This window comes from Equus quagga, chromosome 21, assembly GCF_021613505.1.
Source record: "Equus quagga isolate Etosha38 chromosome 21, UCLA_HA_Equagga_1.0, whole genome shotgun sequence".
Lineage (NCBI taxonomy): Eukaryota > Metazoa > Chordata > Mammalia > Perissodactyla > Equidae > Equus > Equus quagga.
This window is the reverse complement of record NC_060287.1, coordinates 28,574,731-28,596,993: the sequence shown is the minus strand read 5'-3', so window position 1 is coordinate 28,596,993 and position 22,263 is coordinate 28,574,731. Positions and strand designations below refer to the sequence as shown.

Sequence of the window (22,263 nt, the reverse complement as noted above, 5' to 3'; positions counted from 1 at the left end):
CTGCTCGGCCGTCCTCACAGGAGCGTTCCATGTGTCCCCTGGGAGCTGGCTGCTGCTTTGCCCCTATAACATACGCAGCACTGAGAATGGCTTGGTTTCAGCTTAAACATTTACCCTTTTATACATCTCCAGAGTTCTTTAGACTCCTCTCTGGTTTTTTAATGACAAGATTTTAACCATGACAAGAGTAACGCTTGTTCACATCTGGTCCACTCACCACAAATAGGGCCCGTTGTCTACCTCCCTATCCGCTCCCAAAACCCTAACACTGGTCTTTGAGAACATTCCGAAGTCGGAATCCTACGCAGGTTCAGGTTGGAAAGGCCGGCTGTTCCTTTGTCACCCCTTTTCCGCATCTCCTGAGCTCATCGGTCTCCCCACCGCTGTCTGCCCTTCTAGACCATGCCCGGCCCTCACTGTGGCGGACTCTTTTTCCCTGGGTAGGGTGGCTTTTAGGGGCTTTGTAGTGTGGTGCTGTGTCCCTGCCAGGAGCAGGCTGCTGGGCACTAGAGGACCAGATCCTTCGGAGGTCTCAGATCAGAGGTCCCATAAAGTCACATCCAGGGTGGGACCCTTCCTGCCGGCTTAAAGGTGTTCTGGGGTAACACGGAGGCGCATTCTCTCCCTTTGGTGTAGGCCCTGCCGGCCGGGCTGGCTGCCCCCTCCAGGGAAGACGCTCTGTCTTTGAAGAGCCTCGGGAAGGTCGGAAGTGGGACTAGCGTCCCTGACCGCAGTGAGCTGGCCTGGCTGGGCACACACTGCCCCATCTCTGTGAGTGGACGTCCATCCGTGGGGATGGATGGAAACCACACAGGCCTTCCCTGGGTGTCCTCAAAAAGGTCCAGATCAACCCAGTGAAATCAAGGTCGGTAAAATATTAGAGCAATAAGAGTTGAAGCTGAAAAGTGGCACGGTAAAGATTAGCAAGTGAGTATTTTTTAAATTTAGTTCATACATATTTATTTTTCTGTCCTTCCCAAAGCAAACATAAGCAGTAAATAAGCAGGTTTAAGTGCACTAAATAAAATGAGCAATATCAGAGACTACTTTCCCATGCTGGGTGGTTAGGCGTTGCCATCCTTGGATAAATGCATGTTATCTGCCTCCTGGCAGAGTCACTCTTGACCCGGGTGTGCTTCCTGCTACGTGTGAACGGGCTTTCTGAACGCATGTGCGTGTCCAGGTTGGTCTGAGTTCCCTGGTTCCCTCGGCAATGGCTGTGGTTTGCTGGTGTCGGTTCTACAGTCCGGAGGTTCAGTCTCCAGGGGGAGGCTCGCTGAACTCATTCCTGACATCAGCTGACGCGGTGGGGGTCCCCATCAGGGGTCAGTTCCCAGAGGAGGGCACAGTGGGCCTGGGGGGCTGTGGGGGACAAGGCAGAGGGGCTCTCTCCCTGCGGCTGCTGATCGCGGCCGGATGCTCTGCTGCCTGGTTCCTCAGCCGAGCTCGGTGGAGCCTGCGGGGTCCCCCGAGGGTCCCTGTGGTGCAGTGGGTGCCTCCGGACACAGAAGGGGAGGTTGAGGCTGTGACTCCAGGGACATGTTGGGTGGTGCTGGGTGTTGTCCCTGTGGACAGAGCAGATGGAAGAAGGCAGGCATCAAAGCCAGCAGAGAACCGCCCCTCCTGGGGGCTTCCCTGTGGCTCCCTCCTGCCTCCAAAGCCCATAGGGACGGAGCCACAGAGCGCCAGCACCTCTGCCAGGGGAGCAGGGCCCCGGGGAGGGGCAGCCCGGCTTGCAGAGGTCGCCATTGTGGAGAAATGGAAGAAAAGAGGAAGTGTTGATGGTGACCTAGACCTGAGGTCTTTCCCCCCGAGGTCACTTCTCCCTCATGTGTCCACTTACAGTTGGGGGTGGGGGATGGGGGGGCAGATGGACCTTCCCTGCATCCACGCGTTTGCGAGTGACTCATCTGGTATCCACGTATTCAGCCAACTTGGATCTTAGCTGGAAATCCCTCCTCTCTGGATGGACTCATCTGCACTCGAGGTGCGGGGGGCAGAGGACACAGCCCCCTGGCATGAGCCCAGCCCTCCACGTCCTGCCTGCCTTCAGTTTCATCAATGAAATGGGATGATAATTGCCTCATAGGTCTCATCAGGATGAAATGAGGCAGGGTAGTGACAGCTGTCTAAGCTGGAGAACTAGTGTTCATGTGCTTATCATTCTAACGTGAATGAAGCAGCCAGGAAGGGAGCCCGAGGGAGCTCAGCTCCCTTCCAGACGATGCTAGCATAACCTTTTTCTTTTTTAGCACGGAACTCAGCATCCTCTTTCCTAAGTTCTACCAGGGATCCATCTGGCTACCCTGAGCATTCCACAGTCTTTACAGAGTGCCTGGAGAGCATTTTCTCTAGGACGCCAGGAGGCCAGTCAGGACGAACAACGTCATCAAGTTGCCCTGTGAAATTCTTGCCCAGAAAACACGCAAGACCCCTCAGCCATGGCCGCCTGTGTGCTCACAGGACTAAGCAACTTTCCCCCAGGAGGACAACTGACCATCCTTGCAAACTGTCCCTTGTTCCAAGTCACCTCAGAAGAGTAGAAAAGAAAGACGATTTCATTAGTTTATCCCCCAGGTATCTCTTGGAGGTAAAAAACCTGCTTAAATTCAATGTCAATTCTGAAAGCTGAAAGGAAAAAGTAGATTTCTTCGTTGCTCCAAAGCTGGTCCCTGCCTCACATGTGTGCAAAGGGAACCAGAAATGACCTGGGGAGGGTCGACCTGCTGGATGGGACACTACGGGCAGGGTAGGTGGGGGAGGGGTAGAAGAAACAGGCCCATCCAAGTGTGTCTGCACATGCGCAGACACAAAGGTCCTCGCGGGAACCTGCAGTGGGACCCCGTCGGTGGACGGGCTGTCCTCTCTGGTTCTTTCAAGGTCTTCAAGGCTCCTCATCCTTTCCTCTCTCAAAATAGCCCTGCTCATCTCTCTCTGCTACCAGCTCCTATGCTGACTCGTGGTTTCCTCTGCCCTAGACTTCTTGCTCCACGATGGCGTCCAGCCCCGGTCTTCTTCCTGGACGCTTCAGTGCCATCTGAGGCCAGGTCACATGTTTCAAGGGACATTGGCCAGCCCCGGACAGGCCCTCATTGGGTCAGTTGCCCAGCCCTGGTCCCATCAGCTATGGCAGGGAGAGAGGTGACATAGGGTCCCTTGTAAGAACAGTCTTTAGGACAGCTATGGGGGCATATTAAGCTAGAAAGGAAAATTGGATGCGGTGGGCCAATTGTCCAGCACAAGAGAGTTAACATATAACGAGCTAGGCTCTAATTACCACTCGGAGCTCCTAGATTTTACATTCAATTTAACCACTAAGGCACTCAGTAGGCACTCAATACCAGATGGTGGCCATAGATGACTAAATTAGGCTCCCATTTTCCTGGTGAGGTATTTAGCAAGACTTAACTGACACATGGGGTCCTTTCAACTGTACTTTTTTTAACAGCTTAATTGAGATACTTTACATACAATGAAGTTCGCCCATTTGAAGTATAAAAATTCACTGCTCTTCAGTATAGTCACAGAACTGTGCAGCCATCACTACAATCTATCTTAGAATATTTTTATCATCTGGGAAAGAAATCCAGCACCCAGTAGCAACCTCTCATCTGCTTTCTGTCTCTAGAGATTGGCCTGTTCCAGACATTTCTTATCAATGGAATCACACAGTGTGGGGCCTTCTGTGTCTAGCTACTTTCACCCAGCACCATGCTGTTGAGGTTCATCCATGTGTTGGCATGAATCAGTGCTTTGTTCCTTTTTATGGCTGAATAATATTCCGCTGTGTGGACACACAGTTCCTCACTATTTAACCACTTGAGTGACCTCCATCCCCACCCTCCTCACTTACCTCGTCTGCGGGGAGCCCGACCAGGACATGTAGAGCAGGATGAGGAAGAGAAGCACCACGAAGGCCGCCAGGCTCACCCAGAAGACGATGACGATGGAATCTGCGGGAGGGAGAGCTGCATCTCAGCGTCAGTGTGATGTCCCCGAAGCCCACAGCAGGGAAATAAGGGCCCCGAGCACTGTGGAAATAGGCTTCTGAGTATACCTGTTCCCTCTTCCTCCAGCCTCTCAGCTGTGACCATTGAGAAGCTGTTTCCATTAACAGGAAACCTGGGAAGGACCAGGGCAGCAGAGAAGTGGCTTTCTGTCAGGGCAACTGGCTGCTGGGTCAGTTAGGGTGATGGCTGAGGGAAAACAGTACATGGACTTCGGTGGCGCCCTACCAACTTACTTTTGCACCTGCTCCCGCTGCTGCCCGCCCTCTCTTACTCCCTGGGAGGGAGGAGAAAGGGCTGTGGGCAGCTTCGTGTCACAGGATGGCCACCTCTCCCCTGAGAGGGCTTCGGGGCCTTTGGTGACCAGCCCCATGAGGGGCAGCTTCAGAGACCCCAAGAATTAGAGACACAGGAGGATGTCCGCTAGATGACAGCATCTGCGTGCTCCCCATGGAAGGCGAGGCCCTTCTGGCTGCGGAGCTCTTAACCAACTCCAGCAACTGCAGCCTGCTCGGTGTGGCAGAAAGAGCGGCTCCTTCTCCTTCAGGTGGACAGGCCCAGCTGGGGGCAAACGACCGGATGGAAAAGCACTTTGCAGCCACCACTATGGCTGTATTTGCAGCCAGAGGCTGAAGGTGCCTCGGGAAACCAGGAAACATGCCTAGACTCTTCTGGGCCCTGGGTAGAACCTGGCAGGTCAGGAGGTGCCTTTCTCCAGAGCACCAGTTCAGGAACATTCGGCAAGTTGCTAGGGACCTGCTGCAATGCGGTTGTTTTTCTTGGTGATTGTCCATGGCTATGGGCACAGAGCACCAGGCACATAATTAGTGTCTGCCAGTATCTCCTCCCAGAGGTGCTCATGACTGTGGGACAAGATGCCCCAAACCGGGATACGCTGGACACCTACACATGTGACCAAAGGTGGCTCCTGAAGGATGGTAATCCCACAGGTATTTAGTAAGCACCTACACGAGCCAGGATCTGCTAGGGGCTGTTAAGATGCAGAGGGAGTCAACCCCGCACACCAGAAATCCTGGATGCCCTTGCCTGCACTCTCCTCCCCCAACCTCCTCCGCTGAACTCCTGCAGCACGTCTTGCTCTCACCCTGCCCTGCCTTCTGTTGTGTTCTGTTCAAACAAAAAGATGTTTATGAATGGGTAAATGAACGAATGAATGAATGCATGCATGCATGTATACAAAGGATCTTCAAGATTTGTGAGTCATCTACAGAGAGATGGAGGTAGAGGCCCTGGGGGTAAATAACGGTATTTGAGTAAAAGGTGTCACCTCTACCCTCTATGACCCAAGAAGGGTAGAGGGAGAAACTGAAGACTTGTCAGAGTTGATCTTGGACCCTGACAGCATCAAAAACAGGATAGAGGGAAAAGATGCAGGACTTGCAAAAGGAATCAGAGCTCCTACTACCCTGTAAGGCGCCATCAGCAACTCGGCATTGACCCTCCAGAGGGGCCAGGCCCACAAAGACCCCCAGGCTGGCTCTCACATCCTCTCTCCTTCCTGTCCCTGAGCTGAGAAACGGACGGTGGCGCCCTAGAGCACTGAACTCTTTAAGGGACATATGTGCTCCTGGGAAGCAGGAAAGGAGGTTGTTACTGTCTGTCCTAAGACTAAAAACGTTTAAAAGAAGCTTCTGACGTTCTCAGCATGCCTTGCTCACTCACTGTTCGTTATTCTACAACACCTGCGTCAGCCCAACTTCATCGCAGAGTCACGATTTATTTTATGACCCTCTGAGGATGATGGTATATATGCTCTCAGAAAATTTGGTTTGGAATTTTATTCTGTAAGGGTGTTGGAGATTTCTTCAGACACTAATGCTTGTTTTCCTTCGTAAATCTAACGCAGGGCCTGAGGTCTTGAGTACCTAGATGAGTTGTATAAGGGCCTCTACGGTGATGGCTTCAAAAATTTAGCAGTTGAGGGGCCAGCCCCGTGGCCGAGTGGTTGAGTTCACTCGCTCCACTTAGGCGGCCCAGGGTTTCGGCGGTTCGAATCCTGGGCACGGACATGGCACTGCTCATCAGGCCGTGCTGAGGCGGCGTCCCACATGCCGCAGCTAGAAGGACCCACAACTAAAAATACACAACTATGTACCGGGGGGCTTTGGGGAGAAAAAGGAAAAATAAAATCTTTAAAAATTTAGCAGTTGAGACATCCCCTCCCCTTCTCCCGGGCTCACACTTGTCTGCTGCAGCCTGTGATCATTATCTTCAGATACAAGCAGGGAATGAGATGACAGCTTCCACAGAACACAGTGTCTACAGAGAAGGGAAGTTTGTATTTTGTAGACCAAAAACGCGATCAATCGCCGCTAGCCATTTCCTGTGCGAAATTCTCTTTCATCATGTTCTGTTGAAAAAGGCAGCCAAGAAAATAGGCTTCTTTTTCCTCTTCCCACTGAAGGTTCAGCCTAAGTGCTTGGAGAGAACATTTTGTTCCAAGGGCAAGAGCTGTCATTCCCCAGTGTCGGACGGAAATATTTAAACATCCGAGGGCTTGTCTTTACAAAAAGGAGCACCAGGCTGGGCAATGAAACCGGTCCAGCCATAGATAACTCCCCCTCCCTTCCTGCTCCTTCCCTCTCTCATTTCCTTCTTTCCCCTTCCCTCCCCTTTTTCCTCCCTCTGTCCTTCCTTCCTTTCCAAGTCCACACCGGCAGAATGAAGGAAATTAGGCATCCACAGTGGATTGACAAAAGAAGGCTCTGGATGGACTGGTTGGGCTGCACTTCACGTCGGGGGGCCAGGCAGGGGTGGTTTTCTCAACCTACCTTGGAATTGACAAACTACTCCAATCGGAATACTCCCTACTCATAGGAGGCACCTCAGTTTTGCTGAGTGAGAACCGATAAACCCCAGTTTTAGCATTCCTCCAAATGCTGCTAACATTTGAGTCTCAGAGTCCTAGTAGAAGATTGACTCCAAGAGTCTTCCCTTTTGGGGAGCAATGGCAGCGGGAAGGGCCTAGGATCTGGAGGTGCCTAGGGGAAGTTTTGAGTTCAAATTCTGACTAGGCCATTTTCTAGCCATGTGATCTCAGGCAATCTGGGTTTTTTGTTTTTTTTTTTTTAAAGATTTTACTTTTTTCCTTTTTCTCCCCAAAGCCCCCCGGTACATAGTCGTATATTCCTCGTTGTGGGTCCTTCTAGTTGTGGTGTGTGGGATGCTGCCTCAGTGTGGTTTGATGAGCAGTGCCATGTCCATGCCCAGGATTCGAACCAACGAAACACTGGGCAGCCAGCAGCGGAGCACACGCACTTAACCACTTGGCCACAGGGCTAGCCCCCAATCTGGGATTTTCACACCTCTAGATCTGTTTCCACATCTGTTAAATGGGGATAATCATATAGGCTGTTAAGTGGATTAAATAAAATAATATGTATATACAATGCACATGGCACAGTTCCTCGTTTAATGGATGTGAAATGATATATAAATAGAACTAAAATTATCATTTCTGTTAAGAGGGTTTAGTGCCAAGTGATATCACTGCGTCCTTTAAGCTCACTGAAATGTAAGATATGAGTGAAGGTAGTTGTGGCATAGACTGCTAGTTGTCAATCCTAATGTTCCCTCTCAGCCGCTTCCTTAGTGATAGAACTCCTGCCTTTAGCTGGGTACATGGCTGCCTGGGATAAAGACTACATTTCCCAGCTTCCCTTTCAGCTAGATATGGCCATGTGACAAGATTCTGGCCAATGAGATGTGAGTGGAGCCTACAGGACAACTTCTAGGAGTCTTCCTGCAGAGACTGCTAGAATTCTAGTACCTTGTGTCTCTTTTTATTCCCTTCCTCCATTTGGCTGCCCAGAACATGGGTGTGATGGCTAGAGCAAGGCCTAGAGAACGAGGGAAATGTCCCAGAGATGGCAGAGAGTGAGCTGGAATGAAGCTGGTTCCTGAGGATTTCATGGAGAGGACCCACCACCCGTCCTGCAGACTTGGCCATGAGAGAGAAATCAACTTCTAGTTCATCTGGTACTCTGCTAATTGTAACCAATTTTCTTTATTGAATCAGTAAAAAGAACTGCCATTAAATGAATGTACCCAAACTTGAAAATCCAAATGAATGCTGACCTTCAAAATAATCACCCTCCCTCTACCATAGAGTCATATCAATTTTCCTAAAATAGGCACATTGACCAAACATTTATCGGACATTCATAAACATTTACGAATTCTTCTTTTGGAATTCCCTTCAAGGACACACACACACACACACACACACACACCAATTTTGCTCCTTTATGAGATCATATTTTATTTTTGACACTCAGGTGGTATCAATTAGCTTAATCATCCATTTCATTCACCCAACTGGTTTCTGGGTGATTCTTAACTATTTCCCAAAAGCAAATCTACCCTCAAAGAGTATACATCACTTATAAGCAGATACATGGACAAAGAGAACAGATTAGTGGTTACCAGAGGGGAAGGGGGTTAGGGGGTGGGCATAAAGGGTAAAGGGGCACATATATAGGGTGACTGACAGACAATAATGTACAACTGAAATTTCACAATGTTGTAAACTATTATGACATCAATTTTTAGAACTAAAAAACAAAACTTTAAAAAAATACATCAATTTATCACCATGTATGTTTCATAGGATGTGCTATTGTCACCAAAGTCAGCTCCAAAAGAAGAGTGCCAAGCAGTTTTTCAGCAATAATGGAATCATTCAAGTGTAGCACCTTCCCATGGGGCTGTTTTCGTGGGGAATTTGTTCCAAGGTAAACATTCTCCTATCTGTGTTTAGAAATCGCTTTCACTGTTTATGTCATGCCCATGGGACTGACTGTTTGTGAAGAGTTAGAGGTCATGGTTGAAGTTGTAACCTGAAATTGATTACTCTGAATGAGAGGAAAGAGTTGTGTGTAGAGCTTTTGTTCAATCTTTTCACTGACTTCTCTGTGTTGTGTTCAGAGAGATTGGTTAGTCGTGTGTTTCTGTTCTTCCTCTCCCAGCTGTTGGGGCAACAGATGGACAGACTTCTTATAATCGAAGCTGCCAGAGGCGGCACATCAGCGGAAGTCAATGTGGGCTCTGACACATTCTTCCTAACCCATAATTAAAGGCAGAAGATGTATTGACCCGAGACATAATTAATACAGCATGAAAGCCTGGCACTCCCCACAGGGAATCAGTCCATCTTGCTGCTCCCAGAGCAGTGTCTGGAGACCCAAGAGATTAGAATAATCTGTATTGCACTGTAAGGTTGGAATATGGGACTGGTTTTCTCCTAAACTCAGCCTCTGAAAAGAGGACAGAGAGGAGATCAAACAGACAGTCAGTTCAGGCAGGGCCTCAGGAAACAGATTTGCATTTTCCACCTTTCTGACAGTGTTAGGGAGATTCTGAACCTTTCCAGGAAATAATCAGAAGCCAAGTCTGAAAATCGCAATGGTAAAAATCCTTGTGGAGTCCTTGTAACTAAATCACACCAGATTTCAAGCCGTCCCTGGGAAAGGGCATCCCACAGCCTTCCACTCAGCACTGAATGCTCCATAAAAATTTATATAAATCCCTAGATGTTTCCAATTATCTGCCCAGCCATGATGGAATACATTCCAGGGTACGGGCATGAACACAAAAATCTTAATATCCTTCCTGCTTGTTAAGTTAACACATGAGCCCTGGGTATTTTTCTATTTTATCTCCTTCTCTACTCGGCCTGAGAGTTGAACCCAGGCTGGCCTGAGACATTTCAGCCAGCTGCCCCAGATGACCCACCAGTGAGAAGATCTGAGCGAGAGCTTTGCCTCTTCATCTCTCCCTAAAGCATTCCCGGCTCACAGAGCATCATTCCCAGCATCCTTCTGTCTTTGATGTGCAGAAATACTGCTGAGAACTAGGGCGTGCTGCTTCCTGACTCGTGTGACTGGGGAGGAGGCCCAACCCAAAGGAACTGGCGACCTGAGAGAAGGTCGCATTTGGCAGCAATGCAGGACACCCGCTGTCTGTGGTCTGACCTACCTCCATCCCCACCTGGACAGGAGCTCACCTTACCCCACCTTCGGAGCCATGTAACAGAGCATCCCTGAGGCCGCCTGCCACTGCCTTTTGCTGATCATCGAAGAAAACAACAGTGACACAGTGGTAATGGTCGCACAGAGTGTGGATAATGGAGATTTCCATTTATGCATTTTTAAATTTTTGGGGGGTAAATTTATTTGAATTTAAATACTAAGGACAAAAATAGGCAAGACATCTTGACTAGACACACAGCAGTGGAAGTTCTTTTCCTAAGGCCTCTGCTTATAATAGCAAAATCCTGGAAACATTCTTTATGTTCAAAGACACTAATTTCTAGAACACCATGCAGCTATTCACAAAGTTTTTGAAAAGAATATTTAATGACGTGGGAAAATAAAACATTGTGAAGTCAAAAAGCAGAGTACAAAACAGGATATACAGCCAGGTCCTATTTGAAACATATATAGGAGTCAGGATGTTTGTAATGGACTCTCTCTGTTTGCTTTGGCTGAAATCTAAGACCAAGGGGCTGCTATGGATCGGATGTCTGTGTCTTCCCCCAGATTCGTGTGTGGAAGCCCTAATGCCCAGTGTAATGCTGTTTGGAGGTGGGGCCCATGGGAGGTAATTAGGTTGAGAAGAAATCTTGAAGGTGAAACTCGCATAAGGGAATTAGTGCCCTAATAAGAAGAGGAAGACACACACTCTCTCTCTCTCCCCACCTACTTTCATGCACCGATGAAAGGCTATGTGAACACACAGAGAGAAGGCGGCCATCTACAAGCCAGGGAGAGGGCCCTCACCAGACAGCCAATCTGCTGCTGCCTTGATCTTGGATTTCCAGCCTCCAGAACTGTGAGAAATAAATGTCTGTTTAAGCCCCCGGGTCTATGATAGTTTGTTACAGCAGCCGAGTAGACTAAGACAGATGTGGACTACTTAAAGTCTAGTTTGGTGATGCTTAACTCTAAAGAATTTTCTTGAGACAGTAGTGTGCAGAGGCCCCCACGCCCCTCACGGTGTAAAGTGGATAGTCGGTGCCTCCTCTCTAGTCAATGGGGCCGCTCAGGGAACTCTGTGTGTGTCCCTTGCAGTCGGTGGGACACAGTGGACTGGAGTCTGACATGTGCTGGAGAGTGAGAGACCCCGCCGTCACTGTCAGCAGAGTAGAGGGGGCTGCCACCCTGCTGTTGGGGGGCAACGCTGTGTGTTGTCAAAGGCCCAGCCGAGGGCATCAGGGGAGGGTACAGGCTCAGTCGAGCCAGCCTGGACCTGGCCTAAAAGGACCGTGCACACAAGCACGGCCTGGAGGGGACGTGGGCCTCCAACTGAGCCAGTACAGGTGAGGGCTGGCCTCTGAGAACATGGCGCTGGGGGCTGTCCTATGAGGCCAGCAGGAGAGAGGATCCCCTCCAGTGGGGTACCTTGCAAAGCTCCCCACCAGAATAGAAGGAGCCAGCTGGACTCACTCTCCCCAGCAGAGGACACACCTGCCCAGACGGGAGCCAGCCAAGCACCGTCCTTCCTGCCCCTCACCTCTTTCCTTCCCTCGTGCTCCAATGAAGTTGTGTCACAAACCAGGATGGGACAGGTGGCTAGGGAGAAAGGAGCTGGCAGAGCAGGGAAAAGAGAAGCACCCCTGCCCCCCACGCTAGGCAAAGAGGATGTTCTAACTTCGAGTGAAGTTTGAAGGTGGTTTGTTTTGAAATAATTTTAACATCTTATAGGATTAGACATTTGCTTTGGTCACTAAAGTGACTGGCAGGCTGTTTTTGAGATTTACGAATGAGCACGGGGCCTGCTCAAAGTGCTACCCAGGGGCAGGCAAAGAGCCACACCACTAAGTAGGTCTGCAGGAGCAGGTGGAGAAAAACGAAAGGGCCTTTCTGATCTGTGAACTCGCTCTTTCCATGCTGCAGTTCCGCACGTTTATGCAAATGCAGAGAAAAAAGACTGGAAGGACATGATAGTGGTCTGGGCCCAATCAGGAGATAGAAAACACACAGTAGATCAAACAGGGAAGTTAAACATGAAGAATTATTAACCGGATAAAAGATATAAGTAAAGGCTATGTGGTGCCCCAGGGCTGAGGGAGAGGCCCCCGGGGTAATAATTAGCTTGGGCTGTGCTGTGGTCTGAAAGTTTGTGTCCCCCCCAAAATTCATGTTAAATCCTAACCTCCAATATGATGGTATTAGGAGGTGGGGCCTTGGGAGGTGATGAGGTCATAAGGATGGAGCCCTCACGAATGGAGTGAGTGCCCTGATAAAAAGAGGCCAGAGAGAGTCCCCTGCCTCTTGCGCTATGTGAAGACACAGCGAGAAGGTGCCAGCTATGAACCAGGAAGAGGCCCTTCTCCCAAACACGGCTGTGCTGGTACCTTCATCTTGGCACTTCTCAGCCTGCAGAACCATGAGAAATACATTTCTTTTGTTTATGAGCCTCCCAATCTGTGGTAGTTTGCTATAGCAGCCTGAATGATCTGCGCCCAGATGTCACCGATACCATCCCGACTCTCAAATGTATGTATTCACCAGAGGGATATTTTCAGCACGCAAATTGGGCCTTGTTTCTTCCTTGCTTACAATTTGAAATGACTCCCCACTGCTTCCAGGAATCCTCTGAGGCCAGCCTGCAAGAATCTGGCCCCGGGGTGGCCTGGAGCACAGCCTCTGTCACTGTTCCCCAAAACTCACTCCGTGTGCCCCTTCCCAGAAGCACCCCCTTTATGTGCAGGAGTAGCACGTTCTCTGCCCTGTGCTAGCCTGCCGTGTAGCAGGCAGGGTCCCGTCAATTCTTTGGGCTCAGCTTAACCGAATCTTCCTCGTGAAGACTTCCTTGCCTCTTTCTTCTCCCCAGGAGTGTCCTTCTCTGTGCTCTGCTGGCAACTTCTGCAATCTCCAGCATAGCCCCATTAATCGAACAACAGTTTATTAATGGTCAGTATCTGCCACCTGACTGGACAGTTGAGGATATGACAGAGGGACCTGCTTGATCGCTTCCTCAAGTCAGTGTCATCTACCACAAAAACGGCCCTTTCTAGAATCAAAGAGGCTTCAGGGACATCACCATATGCTGCACACCAACGTGGGTTGGACAAAGTAGCTCACAAGCACGTTTTGGGGAAATGGGGGAAAGCTGAATATAGACTGGGAGGTAGACGATACTAAGAAATGGGTATTGAAATATTTCGATGGACTGGTATGTTCTTATTTGTTAATGGTTCCCGAAAGTTTGTGGAGGAATGTCATGATGCCTGTAATCTACTTGGAAATACTTCATCATAAAACAGATAATAATGGTAAAAAAATAAAATAGTTCTTGAAAAAAATCAAGGACATGGATTTAGTCTTTTTGCTTTTGTACCTCTGGGTCCCAGGGCAACATCTGGCCCATAATGGATAGTACAGAATTTGGATGGTTGAATTAAACCTGAGCAAAGGCCAGAAGGTAGGACAAGGTATGTATGGTGTGTTTCTGGTGTGGTGTGGAAGCGGCTCTCATCAGGAAAAATGAAAAACAAACTTCACAGTGCCAAATTTCACAGGGGCTACCATGAGGAAAAGGGGAGCTTAGGCTTTCTGGGGAGGGCAGGGACATGGAAATGAGCAAATGGCATGTGGTTGAGCCTGGAGTCACTCTTATACAGTGAGGCTGTAAAGAATTGCACAGGTCGCGCACTGCTCAAGGGACCCACTTGAATGGGTTGTGATTAGCTGTGTGTGCAGAGGAGCAATGCTGTTCTAATTTTCTCTATGATATGTGTTAGTGGCAGCCCTGGTCCTATGTCTGTGGGCCTTGAGGAAGAAGAGGAGAATTAGGGTGACCATCCGATAGGCCTGAGTTCCTGAAGATGCATCCATGGGACAGTCCTGGGCAAACCTAGCAAGTTGGTTGGCCTAAGGAGAGTGCAAAGGGGAAGAAGAAAGAGGTTGAGAGAGATGGAAGTGAAGGTGGAGAGACACAGAAACAAGGGGGCAGAAGGAGGTGAGCATGCAGGTTGCTGTTTTCTGAAGAGGCGTTTTCATCCCACGGTGAATGCAGAAGCCTAATTTCGGGGAAGCCGTGACTGGGAAAGCAGAGGGCGAAAGTGGCCATGCCTTTGAGAAGTTTGGCAACCACAGGTGGAGAGTCCTTAGCTGATGGTCCAAGAGGGCAGCGGGGCTGCAGATCCATGTGTCCTTATACAGGACTGAGCAAGCCAGCGAAAAGGGGGAGATGCTGGTGGATGAGGAACTCCTCTAGACAGGAGATGCCCTGGGGGGCAACATAACAGCATCATGACAAAATAACAAGCAGACGCCCCACGCTGGACTCCCGCGCCAGTTCACCTGTGCACACATTCATCACTCTTGTGACCACTCTCTGCATAGCCTGCTATGGCTGTTGCTCCTGCCTCAGGGGCTCCGATGTCCCCTCCGCCACCACTCCTAGTCCTCAACTGATGACCAAGTTTTTTGGTTGACACCACTGTGATGGTTAATTTTATGAGTCAAGTTGATTGGGCTAAGGGATGCCCGGGCAGCTGGTGAAACACTATTTCTGCCATGTCTGTGAGGGTGTTTCTGGAAGAGATTAGCATTGGATTCAGCAGACAGAGTAAAGCAGATGCGCCCTCACCACTGAGGGCGGGCATCAGCTAATCCATTGGGGGCAGGATGGAACAACAAGCCGAGGAAAAGGCGAATTCTTGCCCTCTCTTCTTGAACTATGACATCCATCTTTGTCTACCCTCAGACATTGGAGTTCCTGGTTCTCGGGCCTTCGGACTCCAGGATTTAAACCAGTGGCCCCTAGTTCTCAGGCCATTGGGCTCAAATTGAATTACACCGCCAGCTTTCCTGGGCCTCCAGTTTGCAGATGGCGGACGGTGGAACTTCCCGGCCCCCTAAAGGTGCAAGCCAGTTGCTATAATGAATCTCCTCTTGTTTATGTTTTTGGTGTCAGGAGACCGTTGTTCTCGAGGTTATATTTCTCGTAGTGGCTACCTGCAAACAATTTATTGTTTAAAATATATTTCTTCCTGCCTCACGGCTCTGTAAACTGGTAAAATGGCCTGCCTCAAGAGGGCCTTTGTCACCTTGAAGACACGATGCTAAGTGAAATAAGCCAGTTGCAAAAGGACAGATAGTGTATGATTTCACTCATATGAGGGACTCTCAGTTGGGGCTGCTATAACAAAATACGTACACTGTGTGGCTTAAATAAGAGAAATTTATTTCTCAGAGTTCTGGGTCCTGAGAAGTCCAAGATCAAGTGCTGGTGGACTGGGTTCCTGGTGAGACCGCTCTTTCTGGTTATGTCCCACGTGGAGGAGCGAGAGAAAGAGAGCAAGCTGTGTTGTGTCTCTTATGAGGACACCAATCTCATCACGAGGACCCCACTTTCATGACCTCATCTAACCCTAATCACCTTCCAAAGGCCCCTCCTCCAAATACCATCTTACTGGGGATTAGAGTTCCAACATACGAATCTTGGGGGGGACACAAACACTCAGGGCACAGCAGGTAGCCAGAATAGTCGACTTCAGAGAGACAGAAAGCAGAATGGCGGTGCCAGGGGCTCGTGGGAGGTGGGGACGGGGAGTTAGTATTTAATGGGGACAGAGTTTCAGTTTGGGAAAATGAAAACGTTCCAGAGACGGATGGTGGTGATGGTTACACGACAATGTGAATGTACTTAAGGTTGTTGAACTGTACATTTAAAATGGTAAATCTCATGTTCTGTATATTTTCCCACAGTAGGAAAAAAAAAAAGAGCATCTTTGTCAAAATGAACTAAACATTTAAATTTTTATCAAACCACCCAGAGCACAGAGTTGTTCTCACCAGCTGATAACCCAACTTCCAGCAAGCTCAGGGTCCTTGTCCTCCCCAGCTGAGTTCGTGCCTCTGTTGGAGAGGATGGCCACTTGCCCACCCACTGGGTCCTGCCTAATACAGTCACAGACAGGCCCAGGGAGAAGGGAGGAGACTCAAGGAAGTTCTGAGTTTCCCCTGAGGAGGGCCGGGCAGGAGTTATTACAAACAGCACACAGGGTAGCAGTCCACTTGTGTGTGGGCGTGTAGGTTTGTGTGTACGTGCACACACATGAGTGTGCACCTATGCACGTATGGGTTTAGGCATGCAGAAAAATCCTAGTTGGCTAAGCACTGAAATGGTAACACCGATTTCTTTTAAGTAATTTATGTCTGAATCTTTTACTAAAGGGTATATCAACTTTTAAAAAATACATCAAAACGTTGAATTATGAAATGTTCCAGACACATATAGAAAAATATACAGCAAAATATGATAAAACCTATGCATCCATCAAACATGTTGTCATATTTGCTTCAGATCCTTTTTTAAAAAAACAGAATTGAAATATTATAGATAGGGTTGGAACCCCCTCCTATCCCATGGCCCCCCTCCAGGGAAAACCACAATCCTGAAATTGATGCATGCTATTATATTTCCATGCGCGCATCTCCATTAACAATATAGCGTAAGTATTTTGTGTTTACAAATTAATTATATAGTTAATTATAATAAATTCATTTACTGTTTAACCAGATGTAATGATAATCAATATGATCATTAATAATTAACATAAGTTGATTCCACTGGATGTATAGTTTTGTCTCTGGCTTCTTACCTTCATTCTACTTTAGCAATTTATTCATATTGACACATGCAGATCTGGTTCATGGATTGCAACCACTGAATATTATTGGTTATAATAATACAACAACAATTTGTCCATCTCCTGTTGATGGATTGATGGATTGTCGTTTCCAATTTCTGACTATCACAAACAGTGCTGCAGAGAACATCGAAATACAAGTGTCCGTGTGGACGTGTGCAAGCATTGCTCGAGGTGGAAGCCTGGGAGGCAGATCTGAATTATGCAACTGTAACTCTTCTGGTCATTGCCAAGTCATTCTCCAAAATATTGAACACAATTTTTATCCCATCAGCAGCATATGACAGTCCTAATTTCTCTAATTCCTACCCAACATTTTGAATATCAATCTTTTAATGTTTTCAAATCAGATGGGTGTGAAATGGTATCTCGTTGTTGCGTCCCAGTGCCTTTCTCTGATTACTTGTGAAGCTGAGCATTTTCTCATATTCACTGGCCATTTGAGTTTTCAGTTACTGTTTCCATATCCTTTGCCCATATTTCTATTGATTTTTTACTTGTTGGTCAATGGGTTGTATTGGCTTAGGAAAGAATAAAGTGGTTTCCATTTTAGGAGACAAAAAGGTATTTCCAAGTAATTTCCAAAAATATAAGGAAATAGTCATTGCAATCTCTGTCGTTCCTGGAATACACCAGGCACCCCTCTAGCTCAGATCCTCTGCCCTCGGTGCCTCTGCTGCCTGGAAGGCTCCTTCTCAAAACATCCTCAAGGTTTGATCTCTGGCCTCCCCCCAGGTTGCCTTGGGAGGGCCTTCACCAACGACCCTAGTCACGGTTTCAATCCTTCCTTGGGTCCCAGCTCTCCCTAGCTACTCCTCCCATTTCATTTTCCTGTGAAGCTCGTGTTGCTATATGCCACATTTTCTCATTTATGGGGAATTAAAGACTGCCTTGAATTTTTAACACTTCTCCCATTGCAAGATGGGTTCTAATTTCTTCCTCCTGAATCTGGCCTGGTCTGAGTAACTTATTTGGTCAAAGTCACACAGCTAGTCATTGGCAGAGCTCAGGTGCAAATTCCCGCCTCCTGGCTCAGGAGCCCAGGTGCCCAGCTTCTGCATCGCCTCCCAGCTAGTCTCCCAGAAAAAAACAGATAACTGTGTATTCAGGGTGTAAACAGCCTGATAGGGGGAGGGATTTTTGTCAGCACCAAACTTCTTCTTCAGAGAAAACAGAAATTAAATTCAGACAAGACATAAAGCCTGGGATACAAACAGGAATAGAGGCGGCCAGAAGGAGCACCTCTCTCTGTGGGCATCAAAGACCTCCTGATATCTAAGGTTTGTGTATAAAATGGTATATAATAACCTCTGTAATAAATTTGGAATTAACTCCTAAAATACTAAGACACTTGTGAAACAGAATATTCTTTTAAGATAGATTTCTTGGTAGTTTAATCTATTCGTTTGGGATTCCAATAAGCTTAGTGGATTTCTTCAAATTGTAGATTTTGTGTTTTCCATTGTCTGTATGCAGATTTGGAAAGAATTATTTTGTCCATCCCCTAAAATGTATAACGTAAATAATTTCTATGAAAATGCAAATAGATATTTATTCTTCCTAGTGGGGACCCAGCAACTGGCTTCTCCCTGTGGGTATGAAAAGCCCCTGATATCTATGGTGTCGGGGGGGCCCAGCGACCGGCCTCTCCCTGGCGACAGTTTCCTCACTGAGATGGTCTTTCTTGGGTTTGGGAGTTTGGGGAGGAGCTTCGTTTAGTATTGGACCTCATTTCTACACTCACCAGGCTGTAAATTTCCAACTCTAGTTCATGTTTGCAAGAAGGAACATCTTTTCAAACCTCAAATGTAACTTACAGGATTATCACACAGTTTTCCCAGAAATGGAAGTTATTTGTGGATGAGGGGGTCCCAAGGTTGAGGTTGTGGCTTCTAAGATTCTAAAAGCACAAGCAGCTCCCTGACCCAAAGCAGCGGGAGAAGATTTGAAGCCCACGTGGTGACGGAGGGAGATGTCTGTCACACGAAAGGATGGGAGTGCCTGAAGCTGACCCAGAATTTTATTTAATTCTTGTTAATCAAAAAAAGACTTTCCTGAATGCAAACCCACATTTTGTCCAGATCTCTATGTATCCTAAAGTTCTGAACTTTTGATAATATATGAGTGGGCTTTTATTTCAACTCTGCACTTTCTCCCTATTCCTATATGTCCTCCTTATGGTGAGTGACGCACAAAAATCTGCATGTTAATTTCATAATTCTATTCTTTACATCAGAAAACACACATCAAACCTATCGTCCCCCCCAAAAGTTTTAGTCCGTTGCTGGGACATAGTAAGTCCTCAGTACACAAGGATGGGTACCTGTACTTGACTTCCAGAACTTATAAATGAAACTGGAAACAGGAACCCTTCCCAACAAGACATTCCGGATGACAAGGGCTCTGCCAGGGACCTGCCTCTTTTTATTAAATAGTGACATCCGAATGGATTTCAGTTTTGAGCTGGTGTGTAACAGACTCTTTTTTTTTCATACAAAAGGCATTCTGGGGCCGGCCCTGTAGCCGAGTGGCTAAGTTCGTGCGCTCCACTTTGACAGCCCAGGGTTTCGCTGGTTCGGATCCTAGGCACAGACCTAGCACCACTCATCAAGCCATGCTGAGGCAGCATCCCACACAGCACAGTCAGAAGGACCTACAACTAGAATATACAACTATGTACTGGGGGGCTTTGGGGAGAAGAAGAAGGAAGAAAAAAGATTGGCAACAGATGTTAGCTAAGGGCCAATCTTTAAAAAAAAAAAAAAAGCATCCAGTTCCTTTTAGAGACTGCATTTACTTTTTTTTTGGTGAGGAAGATTGTCCCTGAGCTAACATCTGTGCCAATCTTACTTTATTTTGTGTGTGGGGCACCACAACAACATGGCTTGATGAGTGGTGTCCAGGTCCGTGCCTGGGATCTGAACCTGCAAACCTGGGGTGCCAAAGCGGAGCACACAAATGTAACCACTACACCACCAGCCTGGCCCCTGCATTTACTTTTTAACAGCTGTATCATGCGATTGTAGTGAAAGACCCAAGGAACCAGAGACTTCGGGAAGGGCAGAGGGTGGGTTCCCAGGGCTAAGACTTTGTTTTTGTTTTCCACGCTCCTTTCCTCAGCTAACTTGTTATCTTGGTGGGATAATCAGAGGAGATTGATCACAAAGTGCCAAGTTACTCAAGAGATAAAGACTGGGAGGAAGATGGGCAGAAGGATATTAGCTCATTCTTACTGTCCTTTCCAAGACCATGAAGGCGAAACATCTGTTGGTATTTTAATAGAAATTAGTAAATCATACATCTTAGAGAAGGGACAAAATGACTCTCTCCCAGATCTGCCTCCAGACAACAGAAAACTCAAAATCTACAATTTGAAGAAACTCATCTAGCTTATTGGAACTCCAGATAAATCAAATTCTATCAAGAAAGCTATCTTAAAAGCATATTCTGCTCCCAAAATGTCTTAGTTTCTTAGGAGGTTCATTCCGAACTCATTACAGAAGATAACAGAAGCTATTTTGCCCCCGTTCACTTTTATCTCTGAGTGCGGGGTCACGTTCCCGCTTACCCGGGACATCTGTTGGAGTTAATAAGTGAATGGAGAAAGAGTCGTCTGAGCCAACAACCCCCAGCCTCTGCCTAGTGGCTTCCCCAGTTGAGGACTTACGCTTGTTGGCTTTCAGCTTCCTCTCATCCACGGGAATGAGGTCCAGGTAGTCCAGGTAATATTCGTAGCTGTAGAATGGGGCGGAGGTGTTGGTCTGGTTGGCCATGTCTGCAGCGCATCCGGAGCTCCTCGGAGCCCTACGAGGAGACGGCCTCACTGATTTCTGCAAAACCATCCAGTGTGTCTGTGGGTCTCCAGGCTCAAGGCCTGCCCACTTATCAGAGCCGTGGACTGGGAGAAAGGTCGGGGGTGGGCCTGACAGCTTCACTATGCAAGCAGAGCTCTCCATCCCGCCCCTCCTTGAAGAAACTCCAAAACAAACAGAGCTGCAGGGCGGGAGACCATGCGTCTAGCACAGCTCTAGATTTGTCCCTCTGCCAAGGACAGGAAACACATACCTGGGGCCCCTTGAAAGACAAGATGCCAGATAGGGCTGGAAAGGACAACCCCTTTGGGTCGTAAATACCTAAAGAGTTAATAAAACCAAAACGAAAGGCTGGTGGTGCCCTTGACTTACATTAAGGCAATACTTGATGCTATTAAGCAACCGGCAAGTCACTGGCTTAGGTTCAACATCTGAGGGCAGAAGTTTTGTGATGTTGGCCCTGAACTTGTAACCTCTCTCAAGTACACATAGTCAATTAATTAAACCAAAAGAACCCCCCTGCCCCAATTGAGTACACCTCCCAGCTTTTATCTAAGCCCCCAAGAAGCAACCAGTTGGCGCATTTGTTCCGACTGAAGAGGCTGTTTGCCCAGGCCAACATCCCAAATGGATTGAGCTCTTGGGAAATTGGGCCCCAGGGCTCACCCAGCGCTTGTATGACGACAAGTGTGACGAGGATTCTTCTGGGTTTCTGTATGGCCTCACTCCAAGTGATACACCCACTCTTCTAAGATCCACAGATCCTATCAAGAGAAACATTCCAAATATTTGTAATGAGCAGGACTAAATGTGAGAGGAACCCTAGAATTTAGCCTTTGAGAATTAGTTAGGGAAGTCAAAATACACAGAATTATGGGCCCTTCCCCTCCAATATACTAACTTTCTAGCGTTCTTGATTCAGGTCTAACCGGCCGGAGTAAAGCTGGGCATTGATAGTGCAGACAGCCAACCCAGATAACTTAAGGCCCTCTGCTGGATTTGATCCTGTGCACCCAGGCTGCTGTGCCTGAGGCATTCTGCAGGGACCGCTCCCCTTGAACTGAACTGAGGCCGTTCAGTTGATTAGCAAGGGAAGAATGAGCTCTTAGGTTTCCAAAGTGAAGGGTTAAAAGGCCCGCTTGCAAAGACACGCCACACACTTTGCACATACCTGTGTACTTCCAGATATTGCTGTATGTGCCACTGGGGAGGTAGAGCATGGGGGACACGAGCACGGATCCCGGAGCGACTGCCTACTTCAAATCCTGGCTCTGCCTCTGACCAGCAGTGTGGCCCTGGACAGATGACTTAATCTTAACAATATTTGCATAGTTTAAAAAGCATCTCCGCTAAGTTGTTTTTTAGTTACTCAGAGGAAAACAGTAACCTTACAATGAAGAAACCCAGCAGACGCCATCTTAAACAAGTGGTCAAGGTTAACATCAACAGTAATGAGGCACCGTGACATCATGTACCCACTGAGAAGGGCAGTCACCTCAGAAGCCTTCCTTCTAAAATGCATAAGCTCAATCTAATTGTGATAAAAACACCAGGAAAAGCCAAATCGAGGGACATTTAACAAAATAAATGACCAGTATTCTTCAAAAGGGTCAAGGTCATGAAAGTTAAAGAAAACCTGAGGAAATGTCACAGATTGGTGCAGACAAGAGAGACATAACTTTCACTGTAAGTAAATTTTACCTGACCTGCAAACAAAATAAATACTGTTTAGAAAAGTGTAATTTCCCCAAAAAAACCCTCA

The 22,263-nt window shown here is 47.7% G+C and overlaps 1 protein-coding gene across 1 annotated transcript; it reads right to left on the bottom strand.

The window, feature by feature from the left end:
• Positions 1 to 934: 934 nt before the first annotated feature.
• LOC124231272 (melanocortin-2 receptor accessory protein-like) lies at positions 935 to 21,027 on the bottom strand. The gene is made up of 4 exons (XM_046647963.1): positions 20,874 to 21,027; positions 20,357 to 20,493; positions 3,854 to 3,953; positions 935 to 1,565 (listed from the first exon to the last, which is right to left on the bottom strand). Coding segments are annotated over exons 1-4 (510 nt in total). The 5' UTR covers positions 20,876 to 21,027; the 3' UTR covers positions 935 to 1,294.
• Positions 21,028 to 22,263: the final 1,236 nt, after the last annotated feature.

Coding starts and splice junctions, on each gene's coding strand:
- LOC124231272 (XM_046647963.1), bottom strand. Junction 3,954..20,356: donor GAAGCTGAAAGCCAACAAGC/GTAAGTCCTCAA, acceptor TCCCTCCCGCAG/ATTCCATCGTCATCGTCTTC. Junction 1,566..3,853: donor TCGGGCTCCCCGCAGACGAG/GTAAGTGAGGAG, acceptor CTCTGTCCACAG/GGACAACACCCAGCACCACC.